The sequence below is a fragment of the Mesoplodon mirus genome, assembly GCF_964341445.2.
Source record: "Mesoplodon mirus genome assembly, chromosome: 18".
NCBI classification, from domain to species: domain Eukaryota; kingdom Metazoa; phylum Chordata; class Mammalia; order Artiodactyla; family Ziphiidae; genus Mesoplodon; species Mesoplodon mirus.
In genome coordinates, this window is record NC_138994.1 from 13712658 (window position 1) to 13732634 (window position 19977).

Genomic DNA, 19977 nt, shown 5'->3' on the forward strand with positions numbered 1-19977 from the left:
TGCCCACAGGTTCCTGTGGTGTGTTGCAGGCTGCTGTGTCCTCACCCCAGGTGAGAGGGCAGGTACAGGCCTCCTAGGACGGCCTCTCCCTGCCCCCTTTGCTCCTTCTGCCGGTTCAGGGTTTGCTCAGTGCAAGAGGAGGACACTAGGCTCGTGTGTCCCCGCTCCAAGTCTGTGGCTGTTTCCCCTTCACTGAATCAGACCGTAAGCTCTCCCTCCCCCACAGGGTCTGGGCCGGCTTCTGCCTGGGCCCCACTGGAGCCCTGTGAGGGGACTGAGGTGGGCAGCCCAAAAGATGGGGGGTTTCAGGTCGCAGTCCTGCTGCTTCAGCCCCTGTCCAGAGGTGCCTGTGGCTCCCCTCTGTAAGGTAGGGCCCAGCTGCCAAAGGAAAGTGGGGGCTGCCCCCCACGGTCAGTGTCAGGGGGTTCCTACCACAGGGATGGAGACAGTGGGAAGGGGCGGAGCTGGGAGGGAGGCTGGGGCAGGGCAGCACAGGGGGTATTTTTGTAACGCTGTTGTCGGTACAGAGGGAAGGGGGATGCTTTTAAGTTATTGTTGCCAAAGAGACGTAAAATTTATTGTTGCTTTTGGGGTGTGGGTGGGGACTTGTTTTGAGTTTGTTTTTTGTTTATTTGAGGCTTATGATGCTGGTACAATGATCGTCTTGTTCCTTTCTTGTCTGTTTTTTAAGAGAAATCAAAGCTAAGGAAAAAAGCCTTCATGCTAAGTGTGTTTTCTTTCTTTTGGAGTCTGCAGATAAAGCCTTGGGCAGGAGGGGGCATGGGCCGTGCTGGGGTGGGGTCCCTACAGTCCCTTCTGACCACTGGGGGATGCAGGAGGGAGACCACCCCTTCCTCTAGCTGTCCTTGGCACACCTTGGTGGAGGGAGACAGTGACCTTGGGCCCCTAGGGTGCCCAGGTTGGGGTGTCTTCCCAGAACAGGGCCAGCGGACTGATGCCTGCAGCCCTCATTTCCTGCCTGGAAGCTGGCCCTGCCTAGGTAAGGGTGAGCGGGGACCTCTCCGGGAAGCTCTTCCTCCTGCCTCTCCAGGGGTCGCCCCTGTCCCTCAGCACGGGGAGGCCGGGGGAGGGGGCGGTGAGCTGGGAGCAAGGTGGGCTTCTGCGCCTCCACCGCAAACATCTGCCCTGGGACCCTGCCTCGCCCCACCCGGCCTGCCTCCAGCTCCTGCCAGGTGAGAGCCTCTGGAGTCCCGCCCCCTGTGCTTCGTGTTCCGGGCTGTGTGCAGAGCCCCTCCCGGGAGGGTGTGGGAGGAGCAAGCGAACGCTGCCCAGAGCGTCTCCCGAGCTAAGGACCGCTGTCACCAACGGGGCTGCACGGCTGTATTTCAACCTCAAATGTCAGACAGCACGGATCCGATAAAGTGTCTACAATCTTGTATTTCAGCTGAAATATGCAAACAGCCAGAGCATTGAGGGGGCCCACCCAGGAATCCTGGGACAGGACCCCCTCAATGGCACACAGCTTGGGGAGCCAGGCCACAGCCCCGACCACCCTGGGGACAGGGAGGAGAGCCGGGGGCCCTGCAGCCAGTTCTGGATGGGAGTTAGGGTGTGGGCAGGGAGAAACTGGGACAGAGAGGCCCACAAAACTGCCAGTGGGAGGGGGGAGAATCAGCAAATTCCCAGTAAAGGGTCTGCCAGGAAGTTGTGCTCATAATAAATCCAAGGAAGGGGGGCAGGCCCTCGCCCTCCCCTTGCCCCTGCATCCTGCTGCAGGCACGTACAGGTGGGCAGCCTCGTTACTGACCAGACAGGGGCTCCCCTTTACAAGCTGATGCGATGGCCCTCCCTGCACCCTGGGGGCTCCCTGGCCCACACAACAGATGGGCCTGATCCAAAAGGTTGGCCGCACAGCCCAGGCAGCAGGTCCCCGCTCCAGGGGCCAGCCCCCCTCATTCTCCTTGGCCACGGCCACGCCACCTCCTGACCCTATAGGAACAGCCGGGGTCCAGCCCAGGCCAGACTGAGGTGGGGGCAGAAGGGCTTAGAAGGAGAGAATTCTCTAAATGGGGAGCAAGCAGATTGTAACAAAACAGGTTACAGGTCAGGGTGGGGGAGGAGGGGCCCCACGGGCAGTGGGTGCAGACGTGGCCGTCAGCTGAGGAGCGGGGCAGACCTGTCATTGGTCACCGTCGGCTTCAGCTGGACGCTGGCGAAGGGATTCCTGAGAAGAGGAGAGAAGAGTGGTTTTAGTGGTTTTCGGGAGGGGTGCTGAGTGCCGTCCTGCGGCCACAGACAGCACCCACCTGGACCCCGACGGCCCAGCCTCTGAGCTCAGGGCCCGGGGGTGGCAGAGGCCGCGGGGGAGAGCCAGAAACGGGTGCTGTCCGCAAGGCCAGCTGAGCCCCGGCACGCCATCCTCTGCTCACCGCCCCCAGGTGCCCCACCTCGAACCGTCAACCCTCCCAAAGGCAGGGTGGGTGGGCATGGGGGGGGGTGCCCTCCACATCAGCCGCGGTCCTTTCTCTGCAACCTGAGGCAGCCCCACATAAGCCGCACCCGAGCTCGGTGCGCCGCCCCCCAAGGCCAAGCACCTCCCCGCCACCTGCCCGAGAGTAGCGGCTGAGCCCGTCTGCAAGGACACAGCTGTTGACACATAGAGCCACAGCTCAGCAGAGCACACAAGCCCAGCCCATGCATCCTGGGGACCCAGAGAGTGGCCCGCCCCATGCCGACACGACAGACACGAGGCGCAGGCACCCCAGCGGCAAGGAGGCTGGCAGGAGTGGACGCCCGCAGCCCCTGCGGAGGGGCTGACCGCCTCCTCAGAGAGGAGCCCTGCCCGTCCCTGAGTGCCGAGGCCGCGGCTGACGGACACAGACGGATGCACCAGACAAGGGGCTGAGATGGAACGAGATGAGTGCAGGGTGGGGCCGGCACCTGGCCTCGTGCTCACGGAGGCCTCTCCTCCTTGGGTTCGGTGGGCTCCGAGGACCTGCCCAGGCGGGGACGGCACAGGAGAGCAGCCCAGGGGACGTCAGTCCCAAAGGTGACAGCACGATGGCACGTGGGACACAGAGGGCTCGGCCTGAACGGGAGCCGTTACCTGGGGCAGGAGTGGCCTCTGACGTGGCTGGGCGTCCACAGGAGCTGGGTGGGCGCTCTGTCCAGGTGCCCAGGAAGATAGAACGTGGGGTAGGCAACTCTGTGTTTGCCTGAGGACCTGGCATTTTCTAAGACACTGAGGCACTTTGGACTCAGTTGTTCAAAGGATGAACTAGTGAGAGGAGACTGATGGAGCACCGTGTGGCTTCTGTGTCTCCAAGGTGCTGCCTGACAGTTGGCAGCACCTGCAGCCGTTCCGCCCCTGCCTCGGAACATCTGCACCTGATGAAAGGCCCTTCCAGCTGGTGGGGCCTCAGTCTCCCTCATTCAGGTCCTCTCTGGCCTCCCAGGCTTGGGTCTGAGCAGATGTGCTTCGGCCCCACTGGCCCCAGGTAGAGGTGGCCTAGAGGTTCTGCTGTGACCAGCATCCCCTGCCCCGGGACGGAGGATGCAGGGCAGCCATGGTGGCGGCCACCTTGACTGGACTCTGGTCCTAGAGGAGGGCTCCATGCCCTTGGCGGTCTGCAGCCAGGGTCATGGTGGGGGGTCTTGTGGGGCTAGAAACGGGGCAGGTTTGTCCATCCAGAGTCAGGGACCCAGCAGGGGAAGGGACCCAGAGAAGGGAGGATGGCACCTGTGCTGACCAGAGCCAGGGGCTAAAGGGAGTTCCAGCCAGGTGTGTCCTGACGCACCTACATTCTCATCAGAAAGGGTCAGTGACCAGCCACGTGTAAATCAACGAAGTTACAACACACCCTCAAACCATATACAAAAATAAACTCAAAATGGCTTATAGACTTCAATGTAAGACATGACACCATAAAACTCCTAGAAGAAAACATAGGCAAAACATTCTCGGACATAAATCGTACCAATATTTTCTTAGGTCAGTCTCCTAAGGCAATAAAAACAGAAGCAAAAATAAACCAATGGGACCTAATCAAACTTACAAGCTTTTGCACAGCAAAGGAAACCGTAAACAAACAAAACGACGACCTACAGATTGGGAGAAGATATTTGCAAATGACGCGACTGACAAGGGCTTAATTTCCAAAATATACAAACAGCTCATACCTCTCAACAACAAAAAACCAAAGAAGCCAATCAAAAAATGGGCAGAAGAGCTATCTAGACATTTGTCCAAAGAAGACATACAGATGGCCAACAGGCACATGAAAAGATGTTCAACATTTCTAATTATTAGAGAAATGCAAATCAAAACTACAATGAGGTACCACCTCACGCTGGTCAGAATGGCCATCATTAAGAAGTCTACAAAAGGGAACTTCCCTACACTGTTGGTGGGAGATTGGTGCAGGCACTATGGAAAACAGTATGGAGGTTCCCCCCAAAACTAGAGTTGCCATGTGATCCAGATGAAACTATAATTCAAAAAGATACATGCACCCCTATGTTCACAGCAGCACTATTCACACTAGCCAAGACATGGAAACAACCTAAATGTCCACTGACAGATAAATGAATAAAGAAGACGTGGTATATACACAATGGAATATTACTAAGCCATAAAAAAGAATGAAATAATGCCATTTGCAGCAACATGAATAGACCTAGAGATTCTCATACGAAGTGAAGAACGACAAATAGCATATGATATCACTTATATGTAAAATCTAAAAAAAAATTATATAAATGAACTTAATCTACAAAACAGACTCACAGACATACAGAACAGACTTGCGGTTGCCAAGGAGGAAGAGGGGTGGGTTGGCAGTTTGGGATTAGCAAATGAAAACTATTATATATAGAATGGATAGACAACAAGGTCCTACCGTATATCACAGGGAATTCTATTCAGTGTATCCTGTGATAAACCGTAATGGAAAAGAATATAAAAAAGAATGTATATATGGGTATAACTGAATCACTTTGCTATATGACAGAAATTAACACAACACTGTAAATCAACTATACTTCAATTTAAAAAAAGGGGGTCAGGGCTTCCCCGGTTGCGCAGTGGTTGAGAGTCCGCCTGCCGATGCAGGGGACGCGGGTTCATGCCCCGGTCTGGGAAGATCCCACGTGCCGCAGAGCGGCTGGGCCCGTGAGCCATGGCCGCTGAGCCTGCGCGTCCGGAGCCTGTGCTCCGCAACGGGAGAGGCCACAACAGTGAGAGGCCTGCTTACCGCACAAAAAAAAAAAAAAAAAAGGGGGTCAGTGGCAAACCCACACTGCCACCTGAACCAGGAAGACCTCCCTGAAGAGGGTGTCTGGCCTCTGACCCACACCGTCCTCTTCTCCCCGCAAAACAGCGTGACCATGGAAGAAGCATGTGCTGTCCACACTGCAGGTTCTGAGGAAGCAGGTGGCAGCCGTAATCACTCCAGACCTCTGGAGCGACTCCCTCCTGCAGCCCCAACCAGAGACCCCTGGGTGGGACACTCCCACCCTTCAGCATCAGAGGAAGTGTGAGGCCCCCTTGGGTGCTCACCACCTTCTGGGATGTTCTGTGAAAGAACAGGCTTAAGAGCTACCCGCCGGGGAGGGCACCTGAGTCACCCCAGGTGAGGGACTTGGGTCAACACTGGGATGACAAAACATGACAAGATTTGGACCTGAGGCACTGCTGATCCTGCTGTCCTGCAGACGTCCGTCACTGCCCAGGGGTGGACGCCGGGGCCAATCAACAGCGGACCACGCAGACACAGAACAAGCTCTTCTTGACCCAAATGGGAGACGCTGGAGTATGCGAGGGTCAGTGCTGTCAGGATGCCAGGGCCCCTCCCCAGGCAGGGCCACCAGGCACTCAGGTGGAGGACTGGGGGCTGGGCGCTGTCCCCCTCCTGAGCAGGGACACAGGGACAACCGGTAGCTTTTATACAGCATGGATTTGCACCCTCCGGGGGGCAGGCCTGAAGTCCCGGGCATGGTGAAGACAGGCACGAGCCAGGCTCCCCGCCAGGAATGGCTGTCCCCACCACCCAGTCCTCTGCAGACCCTCACAGCCTGACGAGGTGGGACTCCTGCAGCCAAGCAGCATTCGGGTCCAGGCTCACGAAACATTCGTCACTGCGGATTTGGTGGAATCACCTTCAGTTATCTTCTGGATCCACTTCTTGAATAAGAAAGGGGGTGATTCTGAGAACAGCCCGGTCAGCACGAAGCGTGGCTTGTGTCCTGTGGTGACTCCGGAGCAGAGAAGGAGCGAAGAGCAGTCACAGCATAGATTTCAACTCTCTCCACCTTTTCCTCTTAAAACGTGGCACAACTTCAGAACATCGGCCCTTCTGGACTTGAGTCGTTCTCCTCCCCGGCCCTCCTCCCAGGGCTGTGAGCTCTGGCAAAGCTGAGCAACGTCCCTCAACCAACCAGAGGTGGCTTGTGACACCTCCGCCCCTGGTAGAATCATCAGGACGGGCAGACCCTGCGGCCACCGTGCTGCGTGCTCCCAGGGATGAGTGCACCCCCGCCCGCCGTGCCCCTGGGGTTCTGCCCTGGGGGTTCTAGGCAGAGGCCATATGAGCCTCCCTGAGCCTTCACCCCCTTCCAGCACCTCCAGTGGGTGAGATCAGCTGGGCTCCACCAGCTCAGACGGACCACGAGGGCAGCAGAGGTGGGGGTGGGAGATGCAGGTGTCTCAGAGCATCTCGGAAGAAGAGGGACAGATGCAGGGGAGGAGAGTGGCCCAGGGCACCCGCTGCTGAGCCAGGGTCAAAGTCATTTCTCCCATCCCCAATTTCAGGAGCACTTGTCTCTAGAGTTTTCCAGAACTCATACTGCAGCTCATCAAGAGAAAGGCAGGAAAAAAACCCCAAACTTATATATAGATAAAAAACCCTGGCAGTCCAGTGGTTAGGGCTCTTTGCTTCCACTGCTGGGGGCCCGGATTTGATCCCTGGTCAGGGAACTAAGATCCCACAAGTGGCGCAGTGCGGCCTAAACAAACAAACACACACACACACACACAAAAAAAACAAGAAAGGCAGCGAAGGAGGGAGAGGGAGAGTCCAGGACTTGCTGGAGTGGTCTGGCTGCCCACAGGGAGGATGGCATCGCTGTGACACCCACAGAGGTGAAGGGATGACCATCTATGTACAGGGTCCATGTGCCAGCTTCACGCAGCAGACTTCTCAGTGGCAGGGCTGGGGTGAGGCAGAGGGGCAGCAGTGCTGCCCAGACCCAGGCCCAGGAGCAGTGGGCTCCCCCTGCATCCCCCCCACCCCAGCCGTTGGCGCTTGCTTTCCAAGGGCACAGGGGAAGGGATCATCACCAGTTGGGAGTTGGAGGAGGCCACCAGGGCCTGCTCTGGAAAGCCTGGAGTAGCCCCTTGGAGCCATGTCAGGGCAGACAGCAGGTGAGCCTGGGCAGAACGGAGCCACTGCATCTGCTCATCCCCTGCGGGGCAGATGCATGCGGCCGCTCTCGTGTGCCTGTGACTCTCACCTGGGCACAGGCCATGGTGCTATCCCCAGACCCATCCTGGTCTCCCCAGCCCTCGAGGGACTGTGATACTCACCAACCCAGGAGCCAGCCAGGCCGGGCTCAGACCCACGCCCAGGGACCGGTCTGAGGGGCACTCAGGCAAAGAAGCCCAAAGCCAGCCTCGCAGCTGATCACCAGGCTTCACCCCGGTTATGGCCAAAGCACCCAGCAGAAGCAACAGGGAACCCAGACAGAGGGCCAGGCCAGACCCGCAAGCTTCCAGAGGGAGGAAATCCGAGAGCCCAAGGAGAGTCCAGGGAAGCAAAGACCCGGAGCCGAGAGCAGACGCAGGCTCAGCAGACCCTCGGACCCCAGCATAAGAAAACCAGGGCAACTTACTAACTCTAGTCAGGGGCCGCTCAAAATCTGGCCACTTCCACATCGGCACTGCAAAGAAACACAGGGCTCAGTTGGTGCATGTGGAGCGGGTGGGAGTGAGGTCTGAGGACTCCGAGGGGACATAAGCCAGATGGAGGATGGGGGGACGGACGCCTGGCAGCTAGCGTATGCTGCCAGGAGCATGTGCCACCAGCCACAGGGCAGAGCTGGCTCTCCAGCCCCCAGGGAGGGGTCTGCAGGGAGGAAGCTCCAAGGAGCACATCAGCTCAAGCAGGGCGCCCCTGGATCAGGCCCACATGGCTCTCACCCAGGGTGCGGGCCTCCCCAGGTGCCCCCAGGGAGAGCAGTGTGGCCTGGCACTCTCTGCACCTTGGTTATTCTGTCGGCGAGGAGGCCAGGCTTTGCACGTGGCCCGGACACACGCAGAGGGGCTGGAAGGAGGCGCCACACCCAACTCGATGCAATAAATAAAACTTTTATTCAAACAACTGCAGTACAGGGCACAATTCAGATTAAAAAAAAAAAAAGACGAAAGGAAACAGGAAAAATATTTTCAGCACTTTACATCTTCATACAAGTTTTGCGGATTTGTGTCTACATTCATCCATTGAGCATGGAATCCCCTGGATTTGAGATCTTTTAGCAAAATTAGAACACCAACATAGAAGGCTCTTTTTACAAAGGTCCATGTTCTGGCTTTGTTTTTTCCTTAATTATAAAACAGGGTCTGTCTGCGTCTTGAGCTGCTTCTCTCACAAATGCTACCAGCCATGTCCTAGTCCACGGGAGGGGGCGGGAGGGTTTTGCTAAATCACATCAGAAAAAGGAGCGTCCACAGCTTCACGGGGGCTCCCGTGGCGGGAAGGGCGGAGCGGCTGTGCCCTCGCTCACTTCCCAGATTCAAGGCGTGAAGAGGCAATACCAGTAGCCACTCAGTCCAGCATGTCTGTTTCTGAAGTCACCAAGACACACAGAGAGACGAGAGCATTTAGGACTGGGCAGGGACTGCCTGCTCCCCGACGGCAGGTGCGGGGGTGTAGCGCCCAGAGCCGCCCTCACTCCTTCACAGGCTGGTTAAAGAAATGATTTCCAGAACACGTGGGGTTGGGGGTGGTCTCTGGAGGTCTTTGGAATGTCCGAGTGCGGCCGGTCCCCCTCCCCGCCAGTGCACTGTGCAGTCACGGTCACGGCGCCCCGAGGCTGGCGCCGCGCTCTGGTCTGTACATCGTCCAACGGCGTCCGGGACAAGGAAGCGGTCAGGAGCCCGGCCTGGCGGGCAGGCAGGGCTGGGGGCTGCGGCCTCCCTCACAGGAGCGGCCAGCTTCCTCAGGAGGCCCCCCGGCTCGGCCCGAGCCCTTCTCTGGGTGCGGCCTGCAAGGATGCCCCAGGGGCCACAAGCCTCGTGGAGCCCCCAGCACCCTCCCTCTCCTGACACAGGTGCCAGCGTGTGCTGGGGGGTCAGATGCAGAGATAACAGTACGTACACCGGAGTCCATGCATATCTGTTTTTGTTTTTCAGGAAAAAAAAGTCCTTTTCCTGTTTTTCATCTTTTTGTTTTTTTGTTTTTTTTGTTTTTTTTAAGATTTTTCTTTTTCTTCAAACTTTTTAGACCTGGCTCACGGTGAGCCTTCAAAGAGGGACAGCGTGTCATGAATACGGCGAATGGGGAGCAGCGGCGAGGACACCCCGCCCGCACCGCCCGGCGGCAGGTCCCAACACACGGGTGGGGGCATGTAAACATAGGGAGCGGAGATGGGGCAGCACCATGGACCCTGGGGGATCACAGAGTCTGGGGTCACCAACCAAAAGGCGGGGGTGAAGGGGCAAGTGGCAAAGAGAAACAACCCAGGAAGAAACCAACGAGAGCCGAGGAGGAAACCGATGGCGACCAGACAGATGGGGCGGGGGGCAGGGGACGGCGGGAGCTCTTCTGAGCAGCAGCTGCCCGGGGGTCAGCGTCCTCACACTGTGGACACCAGCGTGCCACTGCCGCTGTGAAACAAAGCACAGGACAGCTGCCGGGCCGCACACCTCCCCCGCAGCTGCCCTCCCAGCCGTGTGGCTGGCCACCCGGCCCTGGGGGAGTGGTGACAGGAGACCCCCAGAGACTGGACAAGGGCTGAGCCCGGGTCAGGGGTTCAGGAGGCTGCAGCCCTGAGCCATCTGCACCAGCCTGGGCTGGTTCTGGGGAGACGAGCCCAGGGGCGGGCCCCGCTCCTGGCCGAGGTCTGGACAAGCAGGTCTGGACGCCAGGAAAGAGCAGGGCCACAAAACCACCAGGTGAGGAGGTCATGCTGCAGCTGTGGGCAGCCCGAGGGCCCCACCAGGAAAGAATGGGAGCCCCAGTAGTGGCTGCAGTGGGTCCCTGACTCCGGCCTGGGCACAGGGCCAGGCCCGACTTGCTCCCACCCACCCACCCGCCCGCAAGGGGAGCACGAAGGCAGCTCCAGGAGGGGCTGCTTCTCCCACTCGGCGTTATCTGGGGACCCTGGGCTGCTGCCGGGGGACAGGGCATCCTGCACTGAGGGCCCTGCCCTACAGAGCGCACTGGGGGAAGGCACAGCGTGGTGAAGAACAGAGAACAGGCACCCTGGGCCCTGCTCACTGACTCAGAGTTGAGACACCATGGTCTCCAGCCAGGCCCCAACAGAGCAGGCAGGCCTGGGAGGGAAGCCACCCAACTCCAGCCTCCGGTGGGACAGCTCCCCAAAACCCACAGCTCCCCAAGACGAGTCTCAAAATCCCTTACCTGCTCACAGCCCGCGCCCCGTAATCATCCAAACCCTGGGGAGGAAAGGAAGAAACAGGTCGGGCTGGGGTTCAGGGGGTGAGGCCAGATCTGCAGGGGAGGGTCCCCTCCTAACCCCAGAGTGTATGGTGCTGCCTGCAGCTGAGGACATGAAGGGCCCCTCCCCCCCTCAGCAGTGACCTCCCCAATTCACAGGGATACCGGATGCCTCCTTATCTGGCCAGCGGCCGACGGTGAGCTCACGCTCCCGGGCGCACACAAGACAGATCACCTGATGACGCCCTTCCACCCATGTTCCCTATGGCTCTTAGGCCCTGCAGGTCATATGGTAGGAACACCTGGCAGGTGAGGGCTTCCTGGGGAACCCAGAGGCTGAAACCACTGACGGTGGGGCGTTGGGGAGCCGGGTCGGGGAAGCCAGGCTGGCGGAGGCTGGCGTGGGGAGGGCGGCTGCACCAAAGGTCACCCGCACGCCTGCCTCATGCACGCCTGTGCCGGCCCCTGAGCGCCCCACACCCAGCTGCAGCTTCCTGGCCCTGAAGCAGCTGCCGCCCCAAAGCCATTGAGGGGTACTGGGGACACCCTCCTCAGCTCTCTAAGCATCAAAACCAAAACCAGGAACCAGGAACCAAGAGCAACAAGCAGTGGTCAGACCTCTCCAGGCCAGGCCAGCTGAGGCCTGGGTAAGGCTGCAGAGGGACTGAAGTGTCTCACTGATCAACAGCCTGGCCCTGTGACCCCCAGAGGTGCCACACCTCTCCCAAGGCGGGATCAGCCTCTCCCTCCCTGCTGCTTGCCCTGGCCATTGGTCCCAACCTCACCTTATCCGAAAGGTTCCATCCAAGGGTCCGGCCACACCACCTCGGCCTTGCCCCTCTCACCACTTAAACTGTCTCAAATCACGTGTTCACTCTGCCTAAACCGTCAATTCCCTGAAGACAGCTCCCTCCACCCTCGACACCTCATACAGTATGTGCCAGCTGAGTCCTCCTCACAGGAAGGAGAGGTGGGTGAGGACAGGACAGCTGCCGGACAGGGACAGCTGGACAGGGAGAGTCGGCCACCACGTACCCAGAGCCCTTCCCTGCCTCACCCACTTCTGACATCACACTGTCAACATGGGAGCCCCAGCTGTTGGGTCAACTCTCTGGCTGCTCAAACCCTAGAGAAACCTGAGTTCTCTTCTCTTCCTCTCTGCTCTGCCTGGGCTCCCCAACCCCCAAACCGAGGGAGGCCCTGCCCTAGAGAGCGGCACCGGAACAGAGCTGCTGGCCCCTGCCTACCACGCAGCCACAGCAGATGAATGTCCTGGAAGCCTGGGCCGCCTCCACCCCACGAGCTTCCCCAGCAGAGCTGTGCAGCACCGTCCACACTCACACCCCAGCCGCGCCTTGACCTCAAGACCACCAGGCACACTGGGGGATCCATCACGGGATCCACCGGGGACAGAAGCCTCAGTCTTCTCCCTCTGGTCGCCTGGTACCAGGTGGCCTGACCACGCGTGCCCGGCCCTGCCTCCTAAGGGCCCCAGAAACACACTAACTAGAAGGTTCCGGCCACGTCTCAGGCCCTAAGTGGCAGGCACTCGTCTGCACTCGGACCCATGACTGCAGGAGCCCCACGGCTCTCAGGGAAGGGGATCCTCCCGAGAGGCAGCGTCCAGAGCAGTCTCAAGGCCGGCAGCACCCCAGCCCGAGGGAAGGGCAGGCAGAGGGGCCGCCGTGCCTTCCCTAGAGCCCTGAGACGACAGAGGATGTCGGGCTGTGTCCCCTGAGGTGGCCACAGCAGGGGTGCAGATGCCAGGCCCAAACCCCCGAGCCCACGGCCTTCCGGTGGAGGTGCCAACACAGGGCTGCGGCCGAGCCCACCCATCAACGGCCCCTGCCAAGGCCCCCAACTCACCTGGGAGAAGGCAGGCACGGCCACGCTGTAGGGCCTCTGCTTGAAAGTGCCAGCCGTCTGGGTGGGGAAGGCCCGGGAGGATGTGCCATAGTCCGGGGGCGGGAGGGCCAGGTCTTCCTTGTCCAGGAGGTTGCCCGTGCTGCTGCTCTTGCCCTGCTGCAGGCTGTGGGGATGGGGCACAGGGCCGTCAGCTCGGGCCCAGCCTGGCCCCCACGGGCCCCCCACCTCACCGGGCCCCGCAAAGAAGGCGGAACGAGAGGCTGCTCTCCATGGCCTGGGGTGCAGCCACGCTGCCCCGGTGGGCCAGCCCCCTCCTAGGAGCAGGGTGTAAAGCGTGCAGGCGGGAGGGGAGCCGAGCCCTACGGCAGCTGCTCAGCCCCTTGCTGGCTCCGGCAGCGAGTCTCCTGCTCTCCCGAGGGCCAGAGGGACCTGGGGGGCTCACGGGGCCCCCACCCAGCCCCCCACAGCTGCCAGCGACCCCCGGGACTCTCAGACGCCGTCCTCAGAACACCTCCGCACCCCTGCACCCTAGGGCCTCAAACGCGCAGCCCCTCCCCAGAGCTACGGGCCACCTGCCCCCGTCGGCATGCTCACCTCATGTGCAATCTGTCACCGCCGTCGCCGTCCAGGACCCGGGTATAGGAGAAGGGAAACCAGCCCCGCCTGGAAGAGCAGACCCTGTCAGAGTGTGCCGGGGCCTCTGCGTTCCGGCGCCAAGTCCCACCCATTCCCCGGCCTGGCTGCACCTGTGTGCACGCTCCAGGGAGACCAGGAGACCCCAGTACCCATGCGGGGTGTGCATCCAGCTCGGAACTGCCCTGCTCCGGACAGGAGCAAGGCTGGGGGTGAGCGAAGGTGCCAGGACCCAGGCAGGGCTCTTACTTCTTCAACAAACAGGGCTGGTTTCCTGCCACGTGGCCCAGCTGGGCAGGGCCTCAGCCCCAAGTGGCCACACAGAACCACGGCACCAACATGAGAGGCTGCCTGGGGGAGGCAGGCGTGGTGCTGGGGATGCGGGTGCCCTGGAGGCGCCCCTGCTCCTCAGAGCTGCCTCTCAAGGGTGGCGGCTGCCAGTGGGCCAGAGCCAAGCTCAGCGCAGCCTCTCCCTCCCGGCTAAGGCAGGCTGCTTCTGCCCTGGGGCAGGGGTCTCTCACCCCGCGGACAGACGCATGCAGACAACGGTGGTGGCGGTGGCAGTGGGAGGGGACAGCCCCTGACCTGGGCGGCCCCTGGCTGAGCAAGAGCCAGGCGTTAGCACAGCCTCTTGGCAACAGGCGTGCAATTAAGCCGTGAAGGCGCGGTCCATCCGGCTCAAGGCCACTTCTAGAACCCCAGCACGAGGGCTGCTCACATGCACGGAAAGGCTCTGGGGTGGGAGGCTGGCCTCTGCTGACGGGGAGGGCACACGTGGGGTGATAGGCCAAGTCAGGGGATGTGGAAGTGAGGGACGGTGGGGGGCCCTCGGCTACATCTGTCCCTCCCAACAGAAGCGTGGGACCTGGATCGTCGGTTCAAAGGAGGACCCAGAGCCCAGAGTCAGGACGTCTGCGGACCAGGTCGTGAGGCCGCCGCCCCCGCCGGACTCACATCTTGGTCTTCTCGCTCTCGCCGTAGTGCCAGCCGTCACGGGCCTCGGGCACCAGCAGGGTGATGAAGTCGCCCTCCTTGAAGCTCAGTAGGGTGCTGTTGTCCCCAGCCGCGTGGGAGAAAATGGCCTTCACCCGCATGCGGCCATTGCGCTCCAGACCAGCTGCCATGGAGCTCGAGCGGGGCAGGGTCTTGTTCTCGGCTGCCGGGACGACAGGGCAGGTGTGAGGGGGATCTCTGCCCCGAGCGGGTAAGGGCACGGTCACCCCCCCGTCAGCTCAGCTGCCCGATGGTGAGATGCTAGGAGGCCCCAGGTGGGCCTGGAGGTGGACTGTCCATCCTGACGGACGACTACCAGGCCTCCAGGGCTGTTTGGCTCAGACTCTGGAAGGACCTGGGAGCTGGGGTGCGTGTGGATTCGGCCTCTGACCTGCCACTCATCAGCAGGGGCAATTCTCTGGGCCTGAGCCTCAGCTTTGCCATGTGCTAATCAGGAGACCCTCACGGGCCGAGGCCACCGGTGGGGCTGCAGGAGGGAGAGTGCCGACCACAGCAGACACGACAGGGCGGGAACCTGTGCCACGGCCAGCAAAGCCCTCCCCAGCGTCATCCACCCGCTCCTGTCACTAGCTGAGCTGCCGGCGTTCCCACACTGCCCCGCCCTATCATGTCCACTTAGTGGGGGAGCCTGGCCAAGACCAAGGGTGCAGGAAGGCAGTCTCGAAGGGGTCCCCGGGGCGCTGCACACAGGCGCGCGCTTGCGAGCCTCCGGACTCCGCAGCCTCCCCGCAGGTGCGGTGCTGCTACTGCTGGCGGGGCAGGGCCGGGCCCCGCGGAGCTCTTACTGGTGGCGTAGCTGTTCTTGGGGGCCACGCTCTTGCGCACAGGAAGCGTGTTGGAGTAGGAGTCGCTCAGCTTGCTCTGAGACTGCGGAGGAGACGTGGACTTGGGCTGGGCGGCCTTGCGGTCAGCCCAGGGGTTGTAGTCCTCGTTGTCTGGGCCCGAGACGCCATTCATGACAGGCGTGTTCTCCTGGGCAGACAGCCGCTGTCGGGAAGAGGCGGCATGGGGGCGGTGTGGCAGGAGGGCCCGGCCCGGGTAAGGCCAGCGTGGAGAACCCCTTGCTCCCAGCAGGGGTGCGCCCCAGCTGCCATGGGATGCCAACCGTTGGTGCCAAGGGGGCCATCCCCCCACGCCCCCATAAAGCTTTCCAGAGCAAGGACTTACCCCCACAAACGGGGCCAGCTCAGGGGGCACCGGCAGGGGCTTGGCCCCCGGAATGGGGTCTGAGATGACCAGGTTGGACTTGGAGGCCGACAGGCCGCTGGGGAGTATAGACCCGTTGCTGCTGGCCATCTGCTGCATCAGCTGCACGGCGCGGTCTGGGATCTTGTTGGGGTCGGCACAGGCCTGCTGCCATAGCGGCAGCTTCTGCGCCAGCAGCTCCTTGCCCTGAAGCGGAGAAAGCCAAACAGGGTGGCAATGAGGGCCGGCTGCAGGCTCCTGTAGCCTGCCCGCGGGGCTGGGGGAGGCCAGGGCCTGCTGCCGACCTCACTGATGCAGCCCCTGGCTCCCGCCTGGCACTGGGAGACTTCTAAAGAGACACACCCACCCCGGGAGGGGCACACCTGGCTAGGGCTGCTCTTCGCCAGGTGGGGTGCCTTACAGCCAGATGAGCCACCTGTAAGTCCCTGACCCCCGACCTGGGAAAGGGACTGATATGATGCACTGAGCTGTGCAGTCGAGGGACCCCCAGGAATGAGATCAAACCAAGACCTGATCAGGGCGGGGCCTCCCCAGGGGCCCGAGGGAGCTGAAATGGACAGGTGCTCAAGTGGTCAGCCACGGAACAGAAAGGCCCTTTGTGGGCAAACCATGAGATACTAGGAAGGGCGCCACTCGGGCAGACTTGAGGGCCAGGAGACCTCACAGGGACAGAGGGGACCGTGGGGAAGGGACAGAGCTGCCCAAAGCCCAGCTACGATCAGGGCGCCACCCAGGGGCCCGCAAGCCCAGCTGTCCCTCCAGCGTGCACCACGGCCTGCCCAGGACACAGCTAGCCAGAAGAGCACAGGGCCTGACAAAGGATGCGGAAGCCACAGGCCTGACCAGGGCCCCAGGATGGGGGTACAGCCAGAAGTGAGATCCAGCCTGAGGTTCCCTGCAGCCCGTTCAGGGGCCCTGTGTCCACGACGTGGACACACTCAGGGCCTGGGGTACAGCTGTGCCCTCCCCCTCTCCTGGCCCTCTGACCAAAGTGGGCTACCCTACCTGCAACAGGTGACATAACCCATGTTCCACTGCAGACCCCAGAACCCCCCTGGGTGGAGCTGCGCCCCAGCTTGGGGCAGCCATGGTCTCCAGGACCTTGGAAGGGTCTGTCCAGCCCTCACTGTCTCTCCTCACTTATCTTCCCACTTTTTTTTCCCCCCTATTTTTTGGCAGTGCTGTGCGGCATGCGGGATCTTAGTTCCCTGACTGGGGATCGAACCTGCGCCCCCTGCAATGGAAGCGCCGTGTCTTAACCACTGGACTGCCAGGGAAGTCTCTCTTCCCACTTCTCTTGAGCTGTGTCTGGGGCAGGGAGGTGGCGCCCACATGGGGAAACTGGAGGCTGCTGGACAAACAGCCCTTTGGAGCAGGCCGTGGCCCCCTCTACCACCTGCTGGTTTAAACCAGGGGCCAACAAACAACCGCCCGAGGGCTGGCTGCTCGTCTGTGAACAAGGTTTGACTGGAACACAGCCACGTCCGTTGGTTTACCCATCTGTGGCCACTTCTCTGTGCAACAGCCAAAACGAGATATTTACTAACTGGCTCCTGGTTGAGAGAAACAGTTGATGGGTCTGGGCTGGTGGTGAGAAAGCGGGTCAGCAGAGACCCTGTACTAACAGGGACAACCCAGGATCAGGGTGCCGCAGCCCAGGGCTCCCACCCTGATGACGGCCCTGTTGCTGTTGGGCACAGGGAAATGCCGGGCGCCTGCTGCTGGGAATAGGCTGGGGTGGTCCTGTCTTCGTGCCCCGGTGCCCCAGCCCGGGGGGCTTGTGCCTCTTTTAAACCTACCAGGGGGCTGGCGTCCAGCTCCCTGGCAAGTTAGCTGTCGTGTCTCGCATACACACGATCAGGCCCCCCAGGAGACGGAGATGGTGGCGCTTTCCTGCCCTTCCAGCACGGATGGGCCTGCGCTCTCCCTGACCAGTCACAGGGCCCAGCCGCCAGAGGGCGCATACGCCTGCCACAGTGCTGCCTGGGGCCGCGTGGGCGCTGCGGCGGCCCTGCTGGAGAACTGCGGCTGCAGCAAGCACCGCCCTGCTGCCAGTGAGCCCTCGGGGTACAGGACCTGACGGAAAAGCCCCATTCAGCGGGGTGGCCCGACCCCCGACCCTACAAAGGACAAAAGTCCTGTCACCGTCCTTGCTTTGCACCTGTGGTGGCAGCAGGCCCTTGGGCGGGCCCAGGCAAGCAGGAGCCTCTCCACAAAGGGAGGGCATCTGTCTCCTTGGCAGCTCCAGCCTGGGGACCAGAAGCTGAGTCAGAGCAAGCATGTGTATGAGGTGCTGACCCGCAGAAGCCTTTTATGGAAAAAGGACACAAACGAGGGCCTCCCTGGTTGGCTGAGCTGCCTAACCACACCTAACTCGCAGAACGTTCTGGATTGTTCCTGCAGACAGCTGGCCCCACCCCAGCTCCTACCTGTGGACTACAGGAACAGAAGCCCCGGTGAAGCCACCTGTCCCTGCAGGGGAGGTGTGCCCCCTGGGTCTCGCTGGCCCGGGGGCCTAAGCTGGCCTCTGTGGGGTTCCCTGGCATTGCAGCCCCTCCCAAGGAGCTTGATCCTGGAGGAGACCCTCTTAGTGGGCTGCTGGTGTGAGTGCTCTCAAAAACACAGGCGGCAACTTCTAACAGGAGCCTTAAAGCATCTGCAGTTTTAACCTGGCAACTCTCCTTCCAGAACTCTCACCCTCGGGAAATCCGAAACACACGGGACGTTCCGCACACTGTTGCTTCAGGACAACTCCGGGCTGGACGCGTCCCGGTGCTCCCGGGGGAAGCAGTCGTTTCTGCCAACAAGGGTTCGGCCCCACGCAGAGTGAGCACCCACCTTGGAGTGGTAGGCGGCAGAGTTCTTGGCCACGGCACACTGCTTCTCCACCAGGAAGCAGAACCTCCTCCTCTCCTCGGTGAGGGCAGTCTTGTAGCCATCGGACACGTAGCTCTCCAGCTCCCCCTGCTTGTTGCCGATGGCGTCGATGTACTGGGGGTGGGAGAGGGGGTAGAAGAGGCAGATGAGCCAGTGACGGGACAGCACGCGCTCACCTCCAGTTCTGGGCGGCCCCACGGAGGGGGAGCACACCTCCCGGCCGGAGCACTGGTGCGGGGCTTGGCCGTGTGACTCACTCTGGCCATGGGGCTGCCCTGCTGTGCCACTGCCCCCTGGTGCCCCGGCAGCCGGACATGTGGGGACCATGCTGGCAGGTTGCTTGGTGAGGCTGGTGGCAGTGGTCACCTCCCTCGGACCTGGACTCCAAACCTAATAAAAGCCACCCTAATGCTCGGTAGAACAGGAAAACTCAGCTGGCACTGTGTTGGAGAATGACTAACTCACACCCAGATCCCATGGGGGTGGGCAGAGAACGCAGACACAGGAGACCCCACTTGATACTGGGGCACACCAGAACGTTCTCTGCAGGTTGGAAAGTTTCAGTAACAAAGTACCAGCAAGACTGGGGGCAGCTGTCCCAGGGAGGCCTGCAGGCCCCCCACGTCTGGGTGTGGGTCTGCAGGGCCTGGCTTCCCGGGCGTGGGAGCCCTGCCAGCCCCCTTCCTGTCTCCCCTCTCTCCCCTCCACGCTCCACACGGGGCACAGACTCCCCGCCCCAAGCTGGTATCGTTCTCCTTTGGCCGGCCAGGGAGCAGCCTTTGCCGAATCAAGCCCCATCCTCCGGCGGCACGGGCAGGTCCAGGCCACAAGAGGGCGGCCTCCCCCGCCTGACTCGCCTGCCTCCTCCACCAGCTCTGACTCAGCGTGGGTGGGTGGTGCAGGCTGTTCCTGCCACCTCCCCTCCCCTCTCCTCCCCTCCAGCAGCACTCAGCTGGAGGGCGTGGGCCGTCCCCAGCGCTCTCACCAGCGCACAGCTCAGTCAGCGTGAGTGAGCACACTACCCCAGGCAGGGCCTGCCCAGCGCCCACCAGGACTGGGACCCTGCTCCCCCCTCTAACGCCTGCAGATGACCCCGCCTTCAACACTGAACCCCCTCTCCTCGCCCTGGGAGGGCAGCCAAAATGGGCCAGTCCACTACCCCACCCCTAAAGGAGCCGGCCCTGGTCCTCCTGAGCAGCCACAGGGCCGGCCACCCTTCGGGGTGGGTGTGCCTGAGAAAGTCTGTGCAGGAGGAGAGAGGCCTCCAGGGCAGCCCTGCCTCCGCTGCCGCGGGCCCCCGCCCAGCAGCCCAGCAGCTCCGAGCGCTCTTCTCCAGGTTCTGAGACACGTGCGCATCAGAGCCTGCAGCCCCTGCTCCTGCAGACCCCCCCTTGCACCATGGCTCCTCCAGGAAGTGGGGGAGCAAGTCTGCAGATCTGGGGTGCTACTGGGGGCCATGGTGGAGGCCACCATGGGCAAGGCTGTGCTCACACGTGAAGCCCCTATGCGGACAGGAAGCCTGGGGGCGGGAACACCCTCTGGACAGAAGGGCCTGGAAGGGGCAGGGCTCCCTCACAGACAGGGGGACCCTGATGCATACCCGTGCCGCCCCTGCCCCATCACCTAAACAACACCCAATGCTAGACTGAAATCCCCCGGAGGGTCCCATGCCCGCTCTGCTCCGTGGCTGTCCTACCCCGTCCAGGGGATAGTGGGACATCGGCGTGGCCTTGCAGGCTTCAACCAG

The 19977-nt window shown here is 61.4% G+C and overlaps 1 protein-coding gene across 7 annotated transcripts in view; it reads right to left on the reverse strand.

Moving 5' to 3' along the window:
* Positions 1–1378: 1378 nt before the first annotated feature.
* The window catches only part of BAIAP2 (BAR/IMD domain containing adaptor protein 2), a gene marked incomplete at its 3' end in the record, with an annotated part of 71024 nt that continues 52425 nt past the window's right edge, over positions 1379–19977 (reverse strand). Inside the window, exons 7-15 of one of the 7 annotated variants that reach the window (XM_082605236.1) lie at positions 18192–18344; positions 15315–15539; positions 14933–15134; positions 14088–14289; positions 13095–13163; positions 12501–12663; positions 10599–10633; positions 7853–7896; positions 1379–2185 (exon numbers count right to left, since the gene is read on the reverse strand). In XM_082605236.1, the coding sequence (XP_082461362.1) occupies positions 7869–7896; positions 10599–10633; positions 12501–12663; positions 13095–13163; positions 14088–14289; positions 14933–15134; positions 15315–15539; positions 18192–18344 (1077 nt within the window). Of the gene's footprint in view, positions 2186–7848; positions 7897–8307; positions 9842–10598; positions 10634–12496; positions 12664–13094; positions 13164–14087; positions 14290–14932; positions 15135–15314; positions 15540–18191; positions 18345–19977 lie in introns of those variants that run through there. The other 6 variants (XM_082605235.1, XM_082605237.1, XM_082605233.1 and 3 more) reach the window with 6 other exon arrangements.